This window comes from Megascapheus bottae, chromosome 13 (genome assembly GCF_031878675.1).
Source record: "Megascapheus bottae isolate mThoBot1 chromosome 13, mThoBot2.hap1, whole genome shotgun sequence".
In the NCBI taxonomy this organism is placed as follows: Eukaryota; Metazoa; Chordata; class Mammalia; order Rodentia; family Geomyidae; genus Megascapheus; species Megascapheus bottae.
This window is the reverse complement of record NC_143521.1, coordinates 30,077,630-30,099,382: the sequence shown is the minus strand read 5'-3', so window position 1 is coordinate 30,099,382 and position 21,753 is coordinate 30,077,630. Positions and strand designations below refer to the sequence as shown.

The 21,753-nt window shown below is 44.4% G+C and overlaps 1 protein-coding gene across 1 annotated transcript; it reads left to right on the top strand.

Annotated features, from left to right (window-relative positions):
* The first annotated feature begins 574 nt into the window (after positions 1–574).
* On the top strand, positions 575–20,964 carry Srd5a3 (steroid 5 alpha-reductase 3). Its single transcript, XM_090343584.1, has 5 exons — positions 575–822; positions 10,966–11,108; positions 14,471–14,668; positions 19,695–19,829; positions 20,283–20,964. The coding sequence occupies exons 1-5, from the start codon at positions 602–604 to the stop codon at positions 20,540–20,542; spliced, it is 957 nt and encodes a 318-aa protein (XP_090199710.1). The 5' UTR covers positions 575–601; the 3' UTR covers positions 20,543–20,964.
* The last annotated feature ends 789 nt before the right edge of the window (positions 20,965–21,753 follow it).

Sequence of the window (21,753 nt, the reverse complement as noted above, 5' to 3'; positions counted from 1 at the left end):
ACCAGGACTGGCAAAAAAATAATAATAATACAGTTGTGTTATGTGCGATGTGTGCTTTACACGTTTACATCATACACATTCTGAGCATCCTGAGACACTGTTCATTCTCGAGCGTAGTCTGCCTTCTTAACCCCTATAAACACCCTTAACAAGACAGTTTGCAACCTGATGCATTTTACACCTCGGCCTTCTTTCACTTGCTAGAAGCCGTTTTAGTTACGGTCGACAGCTTCTCGTGGGTTTAGCCCTCATGCTTATCATGCCAGTGCCCCAGTGGCATTCTAACGTGTCAGTGCACCACAATGCCAAGTCCACCAACATGGGTTTGATAGGGATGTTACCATTTTCCCGTTGGAAACGAAGCCGGGATGGGCACGTTCCAGCTCGCAGTCTTGCTTGCGAGTGGGGAAGTTGCAAGCTAGATTCCACCAGGCAGTCTTCTGGGATGGCGCGCAAACAGGGCGCAGGGGTGTGGCCGGGGCGTGGCTGGGGGCGTGCCCTGTCGCGTGACGTCACCGGCGCCCCGCCCTCCTCGGGCCCGCGCGCCCCGGGCGGTCTGACGAGCGGCGGGTTGGGTCGCGTGGGTTTGCGGAAGCAGGCCATGGCTCCCTGGACGGGCGCGGAGCTCCCGGCCCTGACCCCACTGCGCGCGCTGTGGCTAGCGCTGGCCGCCGCCTTCCTGCTGGCCCTGCTGTTGCAGCTCGTGCCGCCCGGCTTGTTCCCGGGCTACGCGTTCTTCCAGGATCTGATCCGCTATGGGAAAACCAAGCTAGGGGGAGTGCCGCGCCCGGCCGCCTGCCGCGTCTTTGACGTCCCCAAGAGGTAACCGCGGTTGCCGGGGCGTCGTGCTCGCGGACAGCCGGCAGGGGGCGGCAGAGACGGGCCGCTGCTGCGCGGCCCCGCGGTGCCCGGCGGTGCCAGGCGCCGCCCGGCCAGGCCTCGGCCACCTCCCGCGTCCGCCGCGGGCGCCCCGGGGACGCCGAGCCCCGAGCGCCGCCGCTGTGGCGGGCGCAGGGCCGTGGACTCGCAGGCGCGGGGTGGGGAGGCTCGGGGGGGCGTTGCTCCCGGGGAAATGGCCGCTCGCCCCCGTTAGGCCTGCTCACCCGACCGCAAGCTGGCAGCCTTTGTCTCAGGTTCTCTTTCCTGTCCCCCCCTCCCCGGCCCGTGAGCCCCGGGGCCCGCAGTCTAACCGGAGTCCTCGGAATCCGTGGAAATGGAGGCAGACCCGCCCCTGCTGCCCCCACGACCCTCCCCTGGCAGTGAGGACAAGGGACAACAAGGTGGCCCTGCATGCCACCTCCCCCCCCCCCCCCGAGGTAGCACTGAGGTCCCTACCCCGCACCTGGGCAAGGCAAAGGCGGCCCAAAATGCCACAGCTTGCAGCTCCTCTTTAAAACGGAGTTGCCTAACCAAGTTGAAGGAAGGAATCGACCTTGGAGGCTTCAGTAGAATCCATGAAATTTCCTTCTTTTTTTTCTTATTCTCCACTTCGAATTCAGTGATCAGCCAACCTCTATTGGACAAATAGCGCGTTGGCTTCTCTCTCCCTCTGGGATGCGTCTTAAGTTAGCATGTAGGACTGATGTGAAAAGATTTCTGATGGGTTAGACTTTGAATTGTGCGATAGGGTTTCTGATGGGTTAGCTTGTGAATGGATTAAACACGTTGGTTATCCAAAACACCCATTGGCAATGCCAGGTCTGCAGAGAGCAGGCTTAGGTATCTCAGGTGACTCCTGACTGTGGAGAAAGATCTGCCAGGTGGCAACTCTTAAGAAGGGCAAGCTAAGTATTCTGAGGCTACACCCAAAAGACAGAAAAAGGAACAAAAATTGCTGTTTTCATCTGGTTTTGCTTCAGTATATCCTTTTCTGCCTTTATAGCAGTTTATTTCCTCCCTTCTGAAAAAAAGATAACAGCATCTGTGGATTTAAAAGCAGACTTCAGAGCCTCCCCTACACTTACCCATTTCTCTAGAGGGGTCACTCCAGCTATTAGTGCACAAATCTGTCATTTCATAAGAGGAAAGGACACTTGAAAGCTTTCCCTTTATAAATTGCTGTGACAATTGAACTCTTTGGACTTCTTGTCATTTCAACTATATTATGAAATAACTTCTGCCTTTCTCTTCCCTCACAGTTCTACAATGGTACCTACCATGCTGTTAAAGTGGTAGGGGAGTTGTTCTTATTGCTGTTTTTTGTTTGTTTTCTTTTTCTAAATTGAAGCGTTTCTTTTAGGCTGAAGAAGGGATAACAAATCCAGGTCAATAATAAAAGGCATTTTTATTGGGACAAAACCAAAAAGGCATCTCAAGAAATACTTCTTACCCTTTTAATTCTGTACCCCTGCATATAAAAAAACAAAAGTCAAGGATAATTAGAGTTAGCTGGAGATGAGAGTTTGTAGCCTCCTTCTACTTGTCTGCAATTTTCAGGTCTTGACGATACTGACAGAGACTGTGACAACTCCTCACTTCTATATTCAAAAGAAAATGATGGGTTGTGGTCAAGGAGCACTGGAGAGATTTTACTGAGCTCTATGATTTTAAAGATTTTAAAGAGCTCTATGCCAGAGGCTTAACTCCAGGAGGTCTACAGTCAGATCAATTCTTTTCCTCTTGCCCTAACATACCAAATGAAATTCAGAGGATTCATGGTGAAGCACACTGTTTACTTTGCTATTTATTTATTTATTTATTTTGCCAGTCCTGGGCTTGAGCTCAGAGCCTGAGCACTGTCCTTGAACTTTCTCAAGGCTAGAGCTCTACCACTTGAGCCACAGCACCACTTCCGGCTTTTTTCTGTGTATATGGTACCGAGGAATCGACCCCAGCTCTTGTGCATGCTAGGCAAGCACTCTACCACTAGGCCAAACTCCCAGCCCCTGCTATTTATTTTTAAGGCAGAGTTCCTCTTAACTTTTCTGCCCATGCTGGCCCTCAAACCGAGATCCTCCAGATTTCAACCTCCTAAATAGCTTGAATTACAGTTACGAATCCCAGACACTCAGCATTGTATTGTGATCTTTAAAAACAAGAATAGAAAATGAATTGGGCCATTGACTTACACCTAGTATTCTAGTTGCTCACAAGGCTGAGATCGGAGAGTTCTGATTGATAGCCAGCCTGGACAGTCAAATCTAGGGATTGTTATCTTCTTTATAACCAGCAAAAAGCCAGAAGTGGAGGTGTTAAGTGGTAGAGAGAACCAGCGTTCACACCTCAGAGGGAGTTTATAGCATGACTTAAACATATAGCAAAAGGAAGCAAAGCACTTCAGCCTATCTTCCAGGTATAGGCTTGTGCTTTAAAAAGAGGAAGAATTGATCCAGAAGGGAGACAGGAGTGACACGCGGTTACCCTGCTCTTATATTCATGGACCTAAGTAAAGAATCAATGCTTTTTAGCAAAAATCAGTTTCTCAATTGTGTTAGAATCTCTTGTGAGTAACCACAGCCAACTAGGCTCTTCCTTGTATATCCTGACCACACTGCTACTTGGAGATTGTGCCTTTCCTCATTTAATCCTCACCAGAGCGTCATTGAAAACCTGTGCTTTCAGAACACAAGCCCAAACTCCAGGAGTCCCACACCAAATCCAGCCTCTCACCTCCAAATGTCACATAAAGGAAGGTGAAAGACAAAGAAAGGAGGCTTATTATGTGGCAACCATAGGAAGACAGCATTTCAGAATCCCTTCAGAGTCCCAGACATCAATAGGCAGAATTGGGGGGCAGGGAGTAAGGAAGTGGACATAGTTAAAAGAGTCCCAAGCCACCAGTGTGACCTAGCCAGCCCTTGTTTCTGGAGGAGTTATTCCTTCACCTCTTGAGGGGAGCAGGAGCAAGTGGCCTGGAGGATGATTCCTCTGGAGCTTTCTTCAAGATGATAAGAAGCTATTTGTCTAAAGGTCAGGGTTCTCTCTTTTTTGTTTTTGTCACAAGATATTTATGGAGGGTTCCTGTTTTTCCCGAAACCGAAGGTGATTGTGAAATGAAAGAGGGGGTGAGGCTTCATGTCCAGTTTTTAATTAATTGACAGATCCGGCAAGCGCACCCTCTTAGATGTGTGCACTCTTGTGTAGAAGTGTCCAACCATGGTGCCAATGCCAGTAAGGTAGTCCAGCTGGTAAAATCCCAACCTCTGGACTCTTAGAGGGCATCTGGGGAAGGTCTTGCAACCCACAATGCTGGGTCATCTGAGAGATCAAATGAGAAGAGACTCTTGCCCCAGTGGTGGCCTTTAGCAATAGCTTAGTTCATCTACATTTGAACTGTTGAGTAATCTTAATCTGCATGCTTCTCTTGAAATAGTTTTCCATAGCATCCCTGATATCCAAAAAGAAGTCTGTGATTTCTACACTTATAAATAGGCAGCTGGCTGTTAATCGTGTTAAGAATAAATCTTAAGTCAGTTCCTGGAATAGTTTCCATTAGCTCTGTCTGTCCAATTGATTTTTTATTTTAAGATGACAATTTCATGCTGGGATGTAGCTCAGTGGCAAAGCAATGCAATGTCCTGGGTTCAATCCCCCCAGTGCCAATAAAGAAAAGACAAAAAATACAGTTTAAAAAAAAAAAAAAAACCTTATGGGACTGGGAGTTTGGCCTACTGGTCGAGTGCTTGCCTATCATGTATGAAGACCCAGGTTAGATTCCTCAGTATCACATTCATAGAAAAGTCAGAAGTGGGACTGTGGCTCATGTGCTAGCTTTGAGGAAAATCCAAGGACAGTGTTCAGGCCCTGAGTTCAAGCCCCAGGACTGGCAAAAAAAAAAAAAAAAAAAGTGCCAATTGCTTTTCTTTTGATTCCTAAAGTTTGGAATTCCAAGCAATCTGAACAAGTGATTGTAGTGGAATAGAGTGAATGTGCTCTGGACTCCCATAGTATATGGAAACTGTTTCTTAAATTTCAAAATGGTTCCAAAATGGAATCTGTGAGTTGAGTTGTAGGAGACGGGCCTACTCAGGCTTTCTCTACTGGAGTCCATGATGTCTTGAGTGGATTGGTGGGGATAGAATGCAGAGCAAAACTTAGAAAGGAAAAAAAATCATATCACTATTTTCACTAAATTCTAGCCGAAAGTTAATATTTCCTTGAGTCAGCAGACCACAATAAAAGTAGCAGAGCTTGCCAAACCTTTGGCTTTCACACACGTGCACACACACACACACACACACACACACACACACACACACACACACACTAATCCTGGGACTTGAACTCAGTGCCTGGGCACTATCCCTGAGCTTTTGTGCTCAAAGCTCATGCTCTACTGCTTTGAGCTATAACACCATTTCCAGCTTTTCAGTAGTTAACTGGAGATAAGTCTCATGGACTTTCCTGCTCAGACTGGATTTGAACCAGAATCCTCAGATCTCACCCTCCTAAGTAGCTAAGATTATAGTCATAAGACACCAACTCCTGGCTATGGTTGTTTTTAATATACATTAAAAGTACTGAAGATACTACAAAACAGTTTCTTATTACCATGAGAACATTGTAGGTGGCATCACTAAATCTGGTTATTTGATACAAAAGAAATGCACATACTCATATTATACCTTTAATTTTTTGATGGCATTACCTATTTGTCAGGGTTGTTTTCCTCTTTAATCTTTATGGATTTACACTTATTTGGAGAAGGGTGTGCAGTCTTTGTCAGACTGCATTTGAACCTCCCTTAGTCATCTGGAAAAAGAGCTCCAGGCCTGAGGATAATCAGGCCCTACCATCAGTAAGTTTTGAATAACAAGGAAGAGGTTGTGTGTTAACTTCACTTCTTATTCTGAGAATCAGCTTTGAATGATCTAACTGCTCTCTCCTTCATTCACTGAGAATCAACATTCACGGATACCTACTATAGGCCTAGCCTAGAGCTCTTTTTTTTTTTTTTTTTTTTTTTTTTTTTTGCCAGTCCTGGGCATGAGCTCAGGGCCTGAGCACCGTCCTTGGATTTTCTCAAGGCTAGAGCTCTACCACTTGAGCCTCAGCACCACTTCCGGCTTTTTGCTATGTATGTGGTACCGAGGAATTGAACCTGGGTCTTCGTGCATGCTAGGCAAGCACTCTACCACTAGGCCAAACTCCCGGCCTATTCTAGGCTCTTTTGAACCTATATAGACAGAGACAAAATATGCAGACAACCTTCAAAAACGAAGTAATACAATTTCATACTGGGATGAATGCTTTAGAGAAGATCCAGGAGTGTTACTTGATCATTACCTAGAAGTATAGAGAGGTGGTGAGGAAGGAGGGTTGACCTAGAAAGGAGAGGAGAGGTGAAGAGAAAGCCCACAGCAGAGCCTCACAGGAAGAGATGCAAGTGGAGTCTTGTTCTGAGTTGGTGGAAAGCTACTGAAAGGTGGTGGTGGAAGAGGAAGTACTGGATTATCTTACTCATGTTTCACCAGGATGTGGCAAGGACTGTACAGGAGAGATGGTCCAGGAGAGATGGTGGTACTGGTGTGGGGTAGAGCATGATGTAATGGAACCCAACAGTTACTTAGCATAGGGTCAGGCACCTGAGCAAAACTCAAGAAACATTAGTTTTCTTAATTAGTTAACTCTGCAACTCCTCTAACCAGGGCCTAGGGTCCGATCTAGCATTAGCAGATATATACATGTATGTTAAATCAGATCCTGTCTCCTGGGTTCCCACTCACATAGTTCCAGCCACTCACAAAAGCCCCAAGCCCTGTTCTGTCCCACCTGCACCATTTGACTAGCTTTATCTCCTATCATTGTTCCACACTAGCTCTATGCCCATTTAAGGGCCTCTGTATTAGTCCTTTTGTCTGGCCTCTGGGACTGTGTACTACCTGTCCTGTCTGCCTGAAAAAGTTTTCGTCTACTTGGTCACATGGTCTCTGCCTTTGCTTTCTGTCACGACTCAGATATTACCTCTTCCATGGGACCCTCATTATTCTTCAAGTATAAATTATAATCTCCAGCATCCCTCCTTCCCCTCCCCAGCTTTTTTTCCCAGTAGCAATTAAGCAATTAGCTGCCTATTTCCATATTTGTAAGATTTACGTGTATGTGTATATGTGTGAGAATGCGGGGGAGGGGGGAGAGGGAGAGGAAGAAATGGGGAGAGAAAGAGAGAGAGGTGCAACTGTAGGATGGTTATCTATCTCCAGACCCTGGAGCAGTCATGGCTCATAACAACCACAGAAGTTCTTGTTAATCAAGGAGTATCCACGTAGAACCCTTTGCCACCATAAGGATGAGCTTGTCCCTGTTCCCAGAGGCCTGGGAAATAACAACAACGAAAATGTGTCATGCAGAGAAATTCATAAAGAAAAGCAGCCAATGTGTCCTCAAATCAAAGCCATCCTGGCACAAGTCAGGCACGCAAGAACAAGGTGTGGCTTAGCAACTCGTACAAAAGACACTTGAGTGCCATTTACTTAATTTAAGCTTGATTTCAAGTGGTTGTGTAATGGAGGTCAGAAAACAGGTTGAGGCAAGCTGGCCTTCGTGAACAGAGATCATCAGAGTGGTTTGAACTCCAAAGGGATCTGGGCTGAGTCTAGAGCCATCAGCTGCCCCTGTGGGGTGATAAGTAACCTAACCTCTCTGAGCCTTAGTTTTCTCATCTGCCACATGATGATAACAAACTTTAAAGTTGTAATCTTAATTCTTCTCCCAAGGCACCACGCTGCAGCCCCTGTGCAACAACTAGATTATTCTCTGTGTAATTGATAGACTGATCATTTAAATTTAAGAACAAAATGAATAAGGGCCAGGAGTTTGGCCTAATGGTGGAGTGCTTGCCTAGCATGCACGAAGACTCGGGTTTGATTCCTTGGTACCACATACATAGAAAAAAGCCAGAAATGGTGCTGAGGCCAAGTGGTAGAGCTCTAGCCTTGAGAAAGTCCAAGGACAGTGCTCAGGCCCTGAGCTCAAGCCCAGGATTGGCAAAAAAAAAAAAAAAAAAAAAAAAAAGAATAAAATGAATAAGCCATGCTCTTTTTAAGATGTTTTGTTTACTTTTTATTGTATTAAGGTATACACAACATAAAAGTTACCATGGTAGCCCAGCCTGTATAGGGTACACACCTATAACTCAGCATTCTGGAGGCTGAAGCAGAAAGATTACAAGTTCAAGGCCAGCCTGTGCTACAAATGAGACTATCAATAATAATAAAATTTCAGTTGTCATGTGAGACCACCCCAGTGTGCAAGGCTTTTCCATCAGCCAGAAGGCATTTCAAAACATTAGTTACGACATCCTGTCACTCCTCTGCATAAACGGCTCTGTCCATTATAGACTTATACACCATATGTCTTCTACCCCTCTCGCCCTTGGTCAGGCCGCACAGCATACACATGCCCTTTATTTCTCCTTCCAGCATGCACTCACCTCAGTGCCTTTACTGTTAGGTCTTCTGCCTAGAAAGTGCTTCCCCCAGAAGTCAGCGAGGATTACCATTCCAGACACACTTCACGTCCAGCAAGGTGTCCTTCACCACAGGTCCACAATACCCTCCCGTCCTCCCACCCCCATCACTCATACTATGTGTTGACCTCCCGATTCCTGTGTTGACCTCCTGATTCCTGTGAAAGGTCAATTCCATTAAGGCAGCAACCTGGTCTATTTTCTCCTTGCTTAGGATCCAGCTCCTAGAACATCTCACTCAGTACATTCTGAGTGCACTACAAATATTTTCCAGAAAATAGAGGAGGTTAAGCTGGTGGCCTGAAGTTGCTCTTAAGAATCTAGCCACCTCCCCCACTTCTGTGGGGTGATCCTGCTGGTTCTTCCCTTTGTGCCTTGTTCTGAGCTTAGAGACAACCTGAAGTACAATTAAAGACGAGGAGCCAGGGCTGAAAACCAATCCTGACACACAAACTGGGGAAAACTAGGTTCTGGGCCTGGAGACGAGAGTGGCTCTCTTCAGATAGCTTCAGAGCTGCTGTGGGAGTTACAGTTCATCTTGTTTGTGTGGTCTAGCAGGGCACAGATGATGTTGACTAGCAGTAAGTAAGAGAACTGAGCAGGTCAGTAGAAGAATAGGAGTACATCCTATTTACAGCCTGGGGGCTGTGAATTCTCTCACAAGTACATCTGGGTTCCCTTTGCTTACATTTATCCTCTTTTGGCTCAGTTCCTCTTTTAATTGGCAGAGATGGAAGACAGAGGAGGGGCTTAATACTGACACAGGGAAGGCCAGATAATTGTTCATCATCCAGTACAGTCAGAAAGCTTCTGAACTAATCTGGAGAAAGGAAAAGTACTAATTGAGTATCTCGTAACTCCAGAATACAAATTGCGTTCTTACATGCCTAGCAGAGAAAATTCACACCTGAGCTCATGTAGTAGGGTCTTAGTCAAGCATAGGTTTGCTAAACAGTACCACAGTGTGTATACACAGTGTGTGTATATAATATGCATGGGTTCTGTGCTTAGACTCTGGTCCTATCCTCAAGAGATCTATTAATGTGTATGAAAATATTCCAACATCCCTCCACCCCCAAATCCTGAGTCTGAAACATTTGATTCCAAGAATTACAGAAAAGGGCATCTGTAGGCTGAGCATAGCAAAAGGCCTGCAAAACTACTGAGTGTGGGGCTATGTAGGAGGATGTAGGGAAGGGAGATGGGGGAAAAAAAGAAAGATGAGGGTAGATAATTGTGAAATAGAGTGAAACTGTGTATGAATGACATAGGAACCTCAATGTAAGCTATGGACTAATAAGGGTTAAAGGAGCTGAGGGAGAAAGAGCAATAGAAAGATATAGCCTCAGCAAAACATAATATGTGGATGTCAGAAACACCATAGTAAAACCTCTTGGTGCAATTAATACCTACTAAAATGAATGAAAGGATGGTGGAAGGGAAGGGCTAACAGAGGGTGAATGAAAGTGAATATTATGGAAGTAGCTTGTTTTCTGTATAAAATAAAGTCTGGTAAAATTGGTTTAAGAAGAGGAAGTAGGATAGGAGTAGAGTGGTAAGGTTGATCAGGATACATGTGTGGAAAAGTCACAATGAAACCCCCTTTGTATGCTAATTAATATTAAGAAGAACGAATAAGGCCCTCATGCTGTATAAGGTGATTTCACTTCATCAAGCCACCATCATCTTTCACATCATAATAGCATTGCTAAGTTCATTCTGTCGGTTTTGTGAACTTGTACTGAGTTTGTAAGTGTGTTCACTGCAAAACAGACTTAGTGGTTCTAAGAACTGTAACATGAGGAGTTCATACCTAATTCTAGTAATATAATATTAGTCATGTTACAAGAGCCTGAAGGCAATACAATACAGAAAAGAACTAGAGCCTAAGGTCTTCTAAGTTTCTTCTAGTCTCAAGTCTGTGACTGGCCAACAATGTGATCAACAATACAGCTGTTATTGTAATATGGCTGAGAGTAGAGAAACATTTCACAGATTTAATGGTGTCAAAATGATCTAGATTCTCATTGCAAGGTCTTGTGGCCCCCTTGTTTGGAATTTGGCCCTGAGTCTGTTACCCAAGAGAAGAGAGATTGCCACTGCTTCTTGGTGTAAGTTCACCAGGTAACTGGGTCCTTCTAGAACAGACACTTTTCCCTACAAGTTCAGCAATCCCATGATTTAAAAGGCTTTTAAAAATCTGAACTGATAGCTGGGCATGGTGGCTCACGCCTATAATCCTAGCTACTCAGGAGGCTGAGATCTGAAGATTGAGGTTCAAAGCCAGCACTAAAGACCATGAGACTCTTATCTCTAATTAATCTCTAGAAAATGGGATGAAGGACTGTGGCTCAAGGGACAGGGTGGTAGACTTGAGCTGAAGAGGCCAGGGACAGCACCCAGTCCCAGAGTTCAAGCCACATGACCCACAAAAACAAAAAGTCTGAACTGAACCCCTGCAGAATTTAGTTGTGTTGAAAAGCAAAATTCTGCTCTGAAAAGAGAAAAGAACCATCCTATTTACCCTGGTGTTTGTGTATCTTCTTCTCCTTCTGCAGGTATTTTTCTCACTTCTATGTGATCGCCGTGCTGTGGAATGGCTTCCTGCTTTGGTTCCTCACACAATCTCTGTTCCTGGGAGTGCCTTTTCCACACTGGCTTCATGCTTTGCTTGGAATTCTTGGAGCAGCACAGTTCCAAGGTAAGCTGGGTCTCCACGTCCTTACAACACCATTTCCTGCTCCCTGGCCTGTCCTCCGGAGGGAAGCTATACATTCCTTGCCTCTCAGGTGCCTCCTCCCAGTCTGGCCAAAGGGTTGTCCCCAAGTCATCATTAATTAGGACAGACAAGTTAATACTTGACTCCTGACAAGGCACAATGCTGTGCTGTGTACAGGACAGGCCTTTTCCCTCTGGTATTTTTAGTACTGGTGCTACACATAAGGGGATCCCTCAAGCTGAAACAGCTACCATTTATACAAGCCCCAGCCTAAAGCATGGCAGAGGACTCATATTTCAGTAAAATAAATAATTTTGACAAAATTTATAAAAAGGCCTGTTATATTATGAGGTTTTGGTTATAGAATACAATTTTCTGTATGTTGGGTGCTGGTGACTCACACCACTAATCCTAGCTATTCAGTAGGCTAGGATCTGAGGGTCACAGTTCAAAGCCAGCCTGGGGAAGGAAAGTCTGTAAGACTCTTATCTCCAGTTAACACCAGAAAACTGGAAGTGGAGCTATGGCTTAAAGTGGTAAAATGCTAGCCTTTATCAAAAGAGCCCAGCCCCTGAGTTCAAGCCCCACGACCACCCCCCCAAAAATTATTGTAAATACTTATTTTCCAGATTACAAAATGGACTTTAAATTTGCCACATCAGTAGCATTTAGAGAATGTATGGAACAATTTTAAAAATAAAGAATTTGACCTAGAATGAGAGAGAGAGTAAAACTGTTCAAAAAGAAATATATTTATTACCTGACTTATATAACTGTAACCTCTCTGTATATCACTTTAGAATAGAAAATATTTAAATAAAATTTTAAAAAAGAATTTGATCTGGATGAGGTAGCATGTGCCTACTGTTTCTCAGAAGGCTGGGGTAGGAAAATCACATGAACCTAAGCGTTCAAGACAGACTTGATCCTGTCTCACAATAAGGAATTGAAGGTAAATGCAATGAAGTAGCCTCGGATAGGGTCAGGCAGTGAGTGAGAAGCAGAACTTGAAACAAAGTGTTCTCTGTTCTCATCTTTGTTCTTTGTTCCAGCTGCCAAACCTCTGGTTCCCCAGGAACAATCTTTTCTATATGAGCAGAGGTGCTTGTTGCCTAGGAAGACAGAAGAGAAAAGCAGTGTGGTCCTGTTGGAGTTGAGGGGTGGAGAGACTTCAGCAAGTCAAACTTACCTCAATAAAAAGTCATCTTTTTATTTGTAGGCAGTGGGACCCACTGATGTTTTGATGTTCAGAATGTTGATTTGGGGAATTTCACTTGGTTGTTTCAGCCCATTCTACAGAGTTAAAAACAAGGCCTTAATTTGTTTAAAATACCGAAGGCTAAGTGGGGTCTGAGGCCTTTCCCTCAGGGAGGGAAGTAGATTAGGGAGTACTTGGAAGGGTCCTGGTCAAGTTGTTTTCTTTTTTTATTATTCTTTTTTTTATTTTATTGTTGGGGCGATGTTGCAGTCACATTCATCAGGTAGTAGGTACACTACTTCTTAAACATTGTTACCCCTTCCTATGTTTTTCTCCCACTTTCCCTTCCCCCATCCACCTCATAGTCATCTTGTTTTTCTCTTACCTTCCCATTTTTAAATATACGAATAAACATATATACAATATAGCAGGTACCAAGGGGAAAAGAAGAGAAAAGAAATAGCTTCACATAGAAGTAAGCCAGACTCAAAGGAACTTAGGCTCAATGGTTTCCCTCATTTGTCATCATCAGTAGAAACCTTGGGCTCTCCTAGCAGAGATTTACAATAGAACAAAACCTAGATACATAAGGCCATATAGAATGACGCTAAATGAAAGAACCTCCAGGATATAGAAACAAAAGCCATATAGTGAGTGATTGTTGTCCTTAATGTACTATGTTATCTCTCATTTCTTTTGCTGTCCCTTGGTTATCTCTTATTGTTACAGTATTTAACCTGATTATCTGATATATTGTATATATGCGTATTTGGTTATTTGAAGTCAGATAGGGAAGGAAGGATACAGGATGAGGGGCGGGGATGGGGGAAGAGAAATGGGGACCAAGACATGAGAAAGGGTATCAAAAGTATGTGAAGTAATGCACCTTCTATCTGGTGAATATAATGTAACCCTTGTATTAATTACAATAAAAAATATATGAAAAAATGAAATAAAATGTTAAAAGAAAAAAAGAAATAGCTTCACATAGTACATTAAGAACAACAATCACAAAGATAAACCTCTTGTTTCCAGATCCTGGAAGTTAATTTCACTTAGCCTCATCATATATGGCCATATGTACATAGCAGGTTGTTTCCTTTTTTAAAAAAATAATTCTTTATTGTTATTATAAAGGTGATGTATAGAAGGGTTGCAATTACGTAAGTCGGGTAATGAGTACATTTCTTTTTAGGCGTGTCACCCCTTCCCTTATCTGTCTCAGATTTTCCCTCCTCTCCCCATCTACAATTTGTATAGTTCATTTTCAACCTACTGTCTAGTGAGTACCACTGTCAGACTTTTTTCTTGATCTTGTTGCTAGTTATGGAGGTGAGATAATGTCTGTAACTCATTTGAAGAAGTAAAATCTAGGGTTTATGTTATTTTTAAACTAACTATCCAAACTAACTATCCTTGACGAGGTGTAGATGGTTCACATCTGTAATCATAGTTACTCAAGTGGCTAAGAGCTAAGGACCAAAATTCAAGGCCAGCCCATAAAGAGAAATCCCAGAAACTCATCTTCAGTTAACTAGAAAAACAGTAGAAGCTGGAGGCATGGAAAAAAACTCAAATGAGAGCCCTAGTACCAACACACACACACACACACACCAATCTTTCTTTGAACCTCTTTGGGAAGGAGGGATGAGAAGCCGACAGTTTTCTCCAGTCTCACTGTTGCCCTAAAAATATAATTTATTTCTTTTATTTTTTCCTTGTTTTATTTTATGTGGTACTGGATTGAACCCAGGATCTCTTGCATGCTAGGTAAGGGCTCTCCTCTTCAGCTATATCTCTATACGTTCTTCTGTATACTATCTAACATGGAAAGAAATGTTACTCTACCTCCAGGCCTCTGTGATGCCTCAAGGACCTCAAGGACCCTACAGGCCACCTGAGATTCTCTGAAATGATTAGGTGATGGATGTGGTCCCTCTCTCTCGCTAATTTGCAGTATAAAGCATGTGGCAAGCTCTCTGACCACATTTGTCCCATGTCCCAAAGAAAGAACGTGTGAGACATGGTGGTATCTAGAGCGCTTTTCTGGCTCCAATCCTATGTAACACTCAGTTTAGCACTAGGAAAATGACCTTCGGTTTAATCCTGGAAGAGAGATCTGAACATGTGGCCTTCTGAATTGCAGGGGGCGAGCTGGCCCTTTCAGCATTCCTGGTGCTACTGTTCCTATGGCTACACAGTGCACGGAGACTCTTTGAGTGCCTCTATGTCAGCGTCTTCTCCAATGCCGTGATTAATGTAGCACAATACTGTTTTGGACTTGTCTACTATATCTTGGTGGGCCTAACTGTGCTGAGCCAAGTACCAATGGATGGCAGGAATGGTAAGTGGTCCCTCCCATGTCACAGGCCTCATGAAGGGTATTTTTCAGGTAAGTGTTCACCAAGGCCTTTGAGGGATTAAGAAGTGAAAGCAGCCCAGCCACTACATTCTGGTAATTTTGGCTCCAATAGGAAGCTTTACAGGACAGCATACCCAAGGGCATATATTCACAATAACTTCCAAACCTAACCCCACAATCGTCAGCAGTCCTGCGCTCAGGAAAGCCAATAAAGGGCGATACCTTCACACCGCTCAGTATTAGCATAGTGAAATGGGGTGTGGGTCTCCCAAAAGGACTAAAGTGATTGAAACCTACAAGCTTAGCCTGTGGAGTGTGGCCTTCTCCCTGCCTCCCCCCAGAGCAGGGGAAAGGGACCTTCAAAGAAGTCGCCTCACCAAGCCCCAGTCACCTAGGGGTGGCCTGAGGTGCAGGGTTAAATAGTAGAAAACTTGAGAGGGACAGACCCAGGACTCTGCCGAATCATCCTGATTTCAGAATGGTTTGCTTTGGTTTTGGTTTTGTTTTGGGTGGCCTTTTTGTTTGTTTGTTTGTTTTGTCATTAGTTCTTATGATGGTTCCCTTATTACAAAAGGGAGAGAACAGCAGAACTGGTCAACAGAAACTGCCTTTTGTTTCCAAGCTCTCTAGCCAGCAAGAGGAAAGCAAAACCTGTATTTACAAGAAGTAAACAAAACGGGTTTGGTTTTAGAGGCTAACGGGACTATCTAAAACCGGTGAATGTCAGTTTTGTAAAAAACATTTGGGGCATATGATAATTCCGGATTTATTTTTAAGTGCTAGGGATTGAACCCAGAGGCTTATCCATGCTAGGCAAGTTCTGTAACACTTGAGTGAAGTCCCTGGCCCTTTAGCTACCTGTGCTACACTGGCCTAGAATTCACAGCCCTCCTGCTGTCGCCTCTTGAGCAGCAAGATTACACCACACCTAGTTCTTTCTGGGTGATTAAAATGAATGTTTTTTTTTGTTTTGTTTTGTTATGCCTGTACGGGGGCTTGAACTTGGGTTCTCACACTCTCATTCAGCTTTTTCAAGCCCACTTAGGGAGCTCTTGAAATGAACTTTTATTTAATATTTTTAATTACTATAAAGGTGATATACAGAGGGGTTACAGTTACATAAGTCAGGTAAAGAGCACATTTCTTTTTTTGAGGTATTAGGGCTGATTTATTATTTTATTTTAAATTTTTTATTTTTATTTTAAATATATACAGGGGTAGAAATGTGGCTTATGGGAGAATACTTGCCTAGCAGGCATGAAGCCTTGGGTTCAATTCCTTGGTACCACATAAACAGAAAAATCCAGAAGTGGTTGTGGCTCAAGTAGTAGCCTTGAACAAAAGAATCTCAGGGACAGTGCTCAGGCCCTGAGTTCAAGCCCCTGAACTGGCAAAAAAAAAAAAAAATGTGGTGTACAGAGAGGTTTTAATTACATAATCAGGTAAAGAGAACGTTGAGTTTGTTTTGTTTTGTTTTGCCAGTCCTGGGGCTTGAACTCAGGGCCTGAGTACTGTCCTTGGGTTTTCTTAAGGCTAGAGCTCTACCATTTGATCCACAGCACCACTTCTGGCTTTTTTCTCTGTATGTGGAACTGAGGAATTGAACCTAGGTCTCCGTGTATGCTAGGCGAGCACTCTACCACTAGGCCAAACTCCTGGCCTCAGAACATTGGTTTTTGAACAATGTCACTCCTCCCCTTTCTCCCAGTTTTCCCTCCTGTCCCCACCCTGAAATGAATTTTTAATGCTGATGTTAACTTGAGCCTACAGCCATGGTATCCTATGCCCAGATACTTTGTTTTTCATGACCATTTTCTCTTAAGTCCTAGGCTCCATGCTTTATAGATGACCTATCCTTTTTCATAAATTAAGATTGGGATATAGCTCTTTCCACACTGTGAGTACAAATCTTGTGATGACAAGGATGATTTTTTTTTTTCTTTGTCAGCGTGGAGCTTGAACTCAAGATCCAGGCTCTGTCCCTGAGCTCTTTTGCTGAAGACAGACGCTCCACTGAATCACAGCACCACTTCCAGTTTTCTGGTGGTTAATTAGAGATAAGAATCTCACAGACTTTCTGCCTTGGCTGGCTTTGATCCGTGATTCTCAGATCTCAGCCTCCTGAGTAGCTAGGATTCATGGATATGAGCCGTCGGCATCCAGCAAGGATGATTGTAAGGTACAGAGTAGGAACAATCCTTTTTTTGTGTGAATTATGTATGGCCTCCAACCACTCAGCAAGCATGTTTCCATCTAATTTCTCTGGATTTAGTCAACTGTTTTCTCCCTGGCCTTTCAGCTATGACATAGGTATATTCAGCCAGTACTATAGTGTGACCTATCATTCCTAGGTCTCCACCAGAGGAATTTTCTGTCTTTCCAGAGACATTGGCTCTTCTGGAGCTTTCTGTAAGCTTGAGCTTGGCTTCTACTTTACTCCCCTGTAAATAGTTGAGGAAAGGCAGCACCCACAAAAATAGCTTTGGACATTCCTTTCTGTTGCACCCACTGGGCCTTTAAGAGGATTCCTGGGGTGGTCAGGGCCACGTGGGGATAGCTGATTCCTGAGCCTTTGGGAGAAGGCATGTTGAGGTCTCCGCTGGCCTTTTCTGGTGTGTGTCAAAAGTCACATGGAGCAGGCACCAGGGGCTCAGGCCTAGAATCCTAACTACTCAAAGACAGAAGTCTGAGGATCAAATTTTGAGCTGAGCTTGGTGGACAAATTTTAATACCTTTATCTCCAGTTTGCCACCAAATATCTGTAAGTAGAGGGAGGCTCCTCGAGTGGTAAAGCACTACTCTTGAGCAAAGGGACAGGGCCCAGGCCCTGAGTTCAAGCCCTATTACTAGCTCATATTCTCTCTCTCTCTCTCTCTCTCTCTCTCTCTCTCTCTCTCTCTCTCTCTCTCTCTCTCTCTCTCTCGCTCTCTCTCTCGCTCTCTCTCTCTCCCTCCCTCCCTCCCGCTCGCTCGCTCGCTCGCTCGCTCTCTCTCTCTCTCCCTCCCTCCCTCCCTCCCTCCCTCCCTCCTCTCTCTCTCTCTCTCTCTCTCTCTCTCTCTCTCTCTCTCTCTCTCTCTCTCTCTCTCTCTCTTCTGCTGGACCTGTGTTTGCTTTAGTCAATCTCTCTACCAGAGCCTCTACCAAAAATCAGAGCACACACTAAATGCAGGGTTTCTGATGCTGTAAGCCAGACTGTAAATGCCATAAAAAATGAAATCGTGGGCTGGGAGTTTGGCCTAGTGGTAGAGTGCTTGCCTAGCAGTTCGATTCCTCGGTACCACACACATAGAAAAAGCCAGAAGTGGTGCTGGTATGGCTCAAGTGGTAGAGCTCTAGATTTGACAAAGCCCAAGGACAATGCTCAGGCCCAGAGTTCAAGTCTCAGGACTGGTAAGAAAGGAAAAAGGAGGAAAAAAAAAAGTGAAACCATGCCTCACCACATCCCTTGTACTAACAGCAGGGCCAGACTTCACAGGCATCCAATAAATAACTGATGAGTAAATTAATAATGTAGCAGTGCCGAGATTAGACTCTTGGTGAATGGGATCCTTCTACCTGCCTCCCCTCGCCTGTGTTATAATTCCATCCTTACTCATGCGCCACTCATTTTCTGAATGCAGAGTAGGGGACACAGTAGAGATTTGACTTCCAAGATCCTCATTTAATTTGTAATCCTATAGTGGCATGCTCCTGAAAGCTACCAGATTTAAAACTGTATTTTTCATATTATTTACATATAAAAATCCTTTTTGTAAATGAACACTGGAACACGACAGCATAGTAGGTCAGTTATATGGAACAAGTTGTGTGGTTTATTTTTAACAAAAATGAACACCTTGGACTTTACTAAGTTCTCATGAGGCATTAGCTGTCCTCAACTCATTTCCACTTTAGGTTTCCATGTAGAGTGGAATGATTCTTGGTCCTCTTACCCAAAGCAACTTTTGGGGTTCCCTCCTAACTCCAGAGTGTCAGCATTTTGCTGCTAATCAGTGAGTGACGTTTGCCTCTTCCATCGAGAGTGATGAGGCCGCTGTGTTCTGCTGAGGAAATGGAGGCGTTTGTTGACTTTTCCAGGGCCAGAGGGTTCACTCATGTCCTTCCACAATCTTCCTTCTTCCTTTCTTCCTGGTAGTCAGAGAAGACAGGAGGAGACAGTACTTCAGTGTTTCTACTCTTGGAACAATCTCCCAGACCAGGTCCTCTAATTTAGAAAGGGATTCTTTTGTTGTTCATCTTCCAGTTCATATTTCTCCTATTTGGGAGAAATCTTTTACTAATTCCTTCACTGGACAGAGCCAAACAACCAAGCCTGCCACATTCCAGATCCTGCTGGTGGCAGGGGCTTTGAAGACAGTTCACGGAGAGGTTTCTTTGTCTTTTCTAAGGACAAGGACAAAGTCCATTGTCTAAAGACTCTGTGTGCCTCACCACACAGAGCAGAGAAGACTGGAGGCAGAGCTTTGCGCCGGAAGCATGTAAAGGAAGTTTGAGAGTGTGCACTGATATTGACCTCTGCCCAAGGCATTGAGGGGCAGAGCCCCTTAGTCCAGAGAAATGATGCCAGCATAGTGTGTGTGTGTGTGTGTGTGTGTGTGTGTGTGTGTGTGTGTGTGTGTGTGTGTGTGTGTGTTTGAGAGAGAGAGAGAGAGAGAGAGAGAGAGAGAGAGAGAGAGAGAGAGAGAGAGTACACATGTGTGCACGTGCGTGCACTCACACCAGCCAGTACTGGGGCTTGACCTCAGGGTGCTGTCCTTAAGCTTTTTTGCTTAATTCTATCACTCTACACCTTGAGCCACCGCTCCCCTTTTTGCTTTTCTAGTGCTTAATTGGAGATAAGAATTTCATAGACATTTCCTACCCGCGCTGGCTTCAGATCATGATTCTCAGATCTCTGCCTCCTAAGTAGATAGGATTATAGATGTGAGCCACCGGAGTCCCGCTTAGGATAATAGGAATTTCAGATTCCCTTCCATTTGGCAGAGTTAGCTAATACTTGTTTCAACAGTCTATATAACGGGGGACACCGTCCTGACGCAAGCGCGATGGTTCCACGTCCTGGGAATGATGGCGTTCATCTGGTCATCGGCCCATCAGTATAAGTGCCACGTGATCCTCGGCAATCTCAGGAGAAACAAAGCAGGTGAGCTGAGAGGTTTTCAGAGCCCCTGTGGCAGCCCTCAGGCGTTAGCTCACTGGGTCCCTTCCTACCTCCTCTAGATGGAGGTAGACAAAGATGCCTCTGGAGTTTCACTTTTCCTATCAATAAGGGAAGGCCGCCTTCTGATGGTGCCTCCTCCCTGGGTAGCCTGACATCTAGTCTCACAGCTACTAGAAGAAGAGCCAGGATTTGAACTCATGCAGCCTGACTCTGGACTTGTAGCTTTCTTCATGCCTGTGAACACTGGCAGTGAGCTCTGAGCATGTGACACGTGAGGAATAGCAGGTGGATCGTGGGGTGGGCAGGATGGTGGTACACACGCAGGGGTGCAGCTCACTTCTCAGTACACATTTCCCTCAGTGGTGGATGAGTGAAGTCATGAGATTCCTTTTCCAAAACTCCAGTGCTTACAAAGCCGTCTTTTACTGTTTCCAGGCATAGTCATTCACTGCAACCACAGGATTCCTTTCGGAGACTGGTTTGAGTATGTTTCTTCCCCAAACTACCTGGCAGAGCTCATGATCTACATTTCCATGGCTGCCACCTTCGGCTTCTACAACACAACTTGGTGGCTAGTGGTGACGTATGTCTTCTTCAGCCAAGCCCTGTCTGCGTTCCTCAGCCACAAATTCTACAAGAGCCAATTTGTCTCCTACCCAAAGCATAGGAAAGCTTTCCTGCCATTTTTGTTTTGAGATCACTTCCGTCATGATGAATGCAAAACCAGGTTCAAGTTCCAAGAGACATGAAGTCAGAAGCCTGCAGGACTGAAATTCTCTGTTCTGCTTTCACACATAGAACTTCTCACAGAATGAACCAAGTACTATTTCTCCAAGAGTCCTGAGTGGCTTCTGCCACTCTCGTGACATCTCTTGAGTAGATGTGAGGGTTCCATGTCTGCTTGCTGCCGTGCTTTATGAAGTCAACCACAGATGAAAAGTAGCAGTGACTTCTCCAGGCTACTTCACCAACTCCTGGCCAATAGTTGGGAAGATGAGAACACCAGTGGCTGGATGGCTGCTTAAGAAACAATGAACTGCCCTGCTTGATAAGGGATCTAGTAGGTGCTCAATAAACATGTATTATAGGTCAATAAAAGAATTGCCTTTGAAAATAACATGAGCAGATAAATTTGCACCATTGGTTTCAGGGATAAACAAGTGTACTTGAGTTAGTCTATTCTTTTATGTATTTCCATAAAGATTTCCAGTTATGTAACCACCACTAGCTGTTTCCATGTAAGGCAGCCAAACAAAAAGTTTCAAAAACCCCTCTCTTAAATTCTCTTTTGACATTCCTAATGATAGCATCCGAAAATAAAATATTTTTATAAACCAAGTGCTGACAGTTCATGCCTGTAATCCTACCTACTCAGGAGGCTGAGAACTGAGGAGTCAAAATTGAACAACAATCAGCTGACCTGAGCAACTGCCAAAACTCCATATTGATGAAGTGGAAGTTTTCCGGGCTGAGGGTGTGGTGGCCCAGTGGTAGAGCACTTGAGTAGTATGCACGAGGCTCAGAGTTGGATCCCTTGCATCTAGGGTTTGAGCCCAGTGCTCGGATCACAGGCTTGCACCAGCATTCTCGCTTGACGTGCGTAATTTTAAATAAATTATTTAGGGAAAAATTGTATCTTCATTTAGGATACAGTTTAAGGCTAGGTTCAACTTAGGATTTGGCTGATGTTCCATAGCCTCTTGAACTGTGAGGTAAAAGAACATCCTCTGTGAAGGACCATGTCAGGACCTATGAGAAAGGCTTCATTTTCCCAACCACACCCACACTATCCTTGCATATCATTCCTGTCTCTCTCTTCCTCTTTTCCTTCCTTGCTCCAACACTTCACACCTAGGTGGTGATAGAAGAGGAGCATAGTAAGACCAAACATGGTAGCATGGACTGA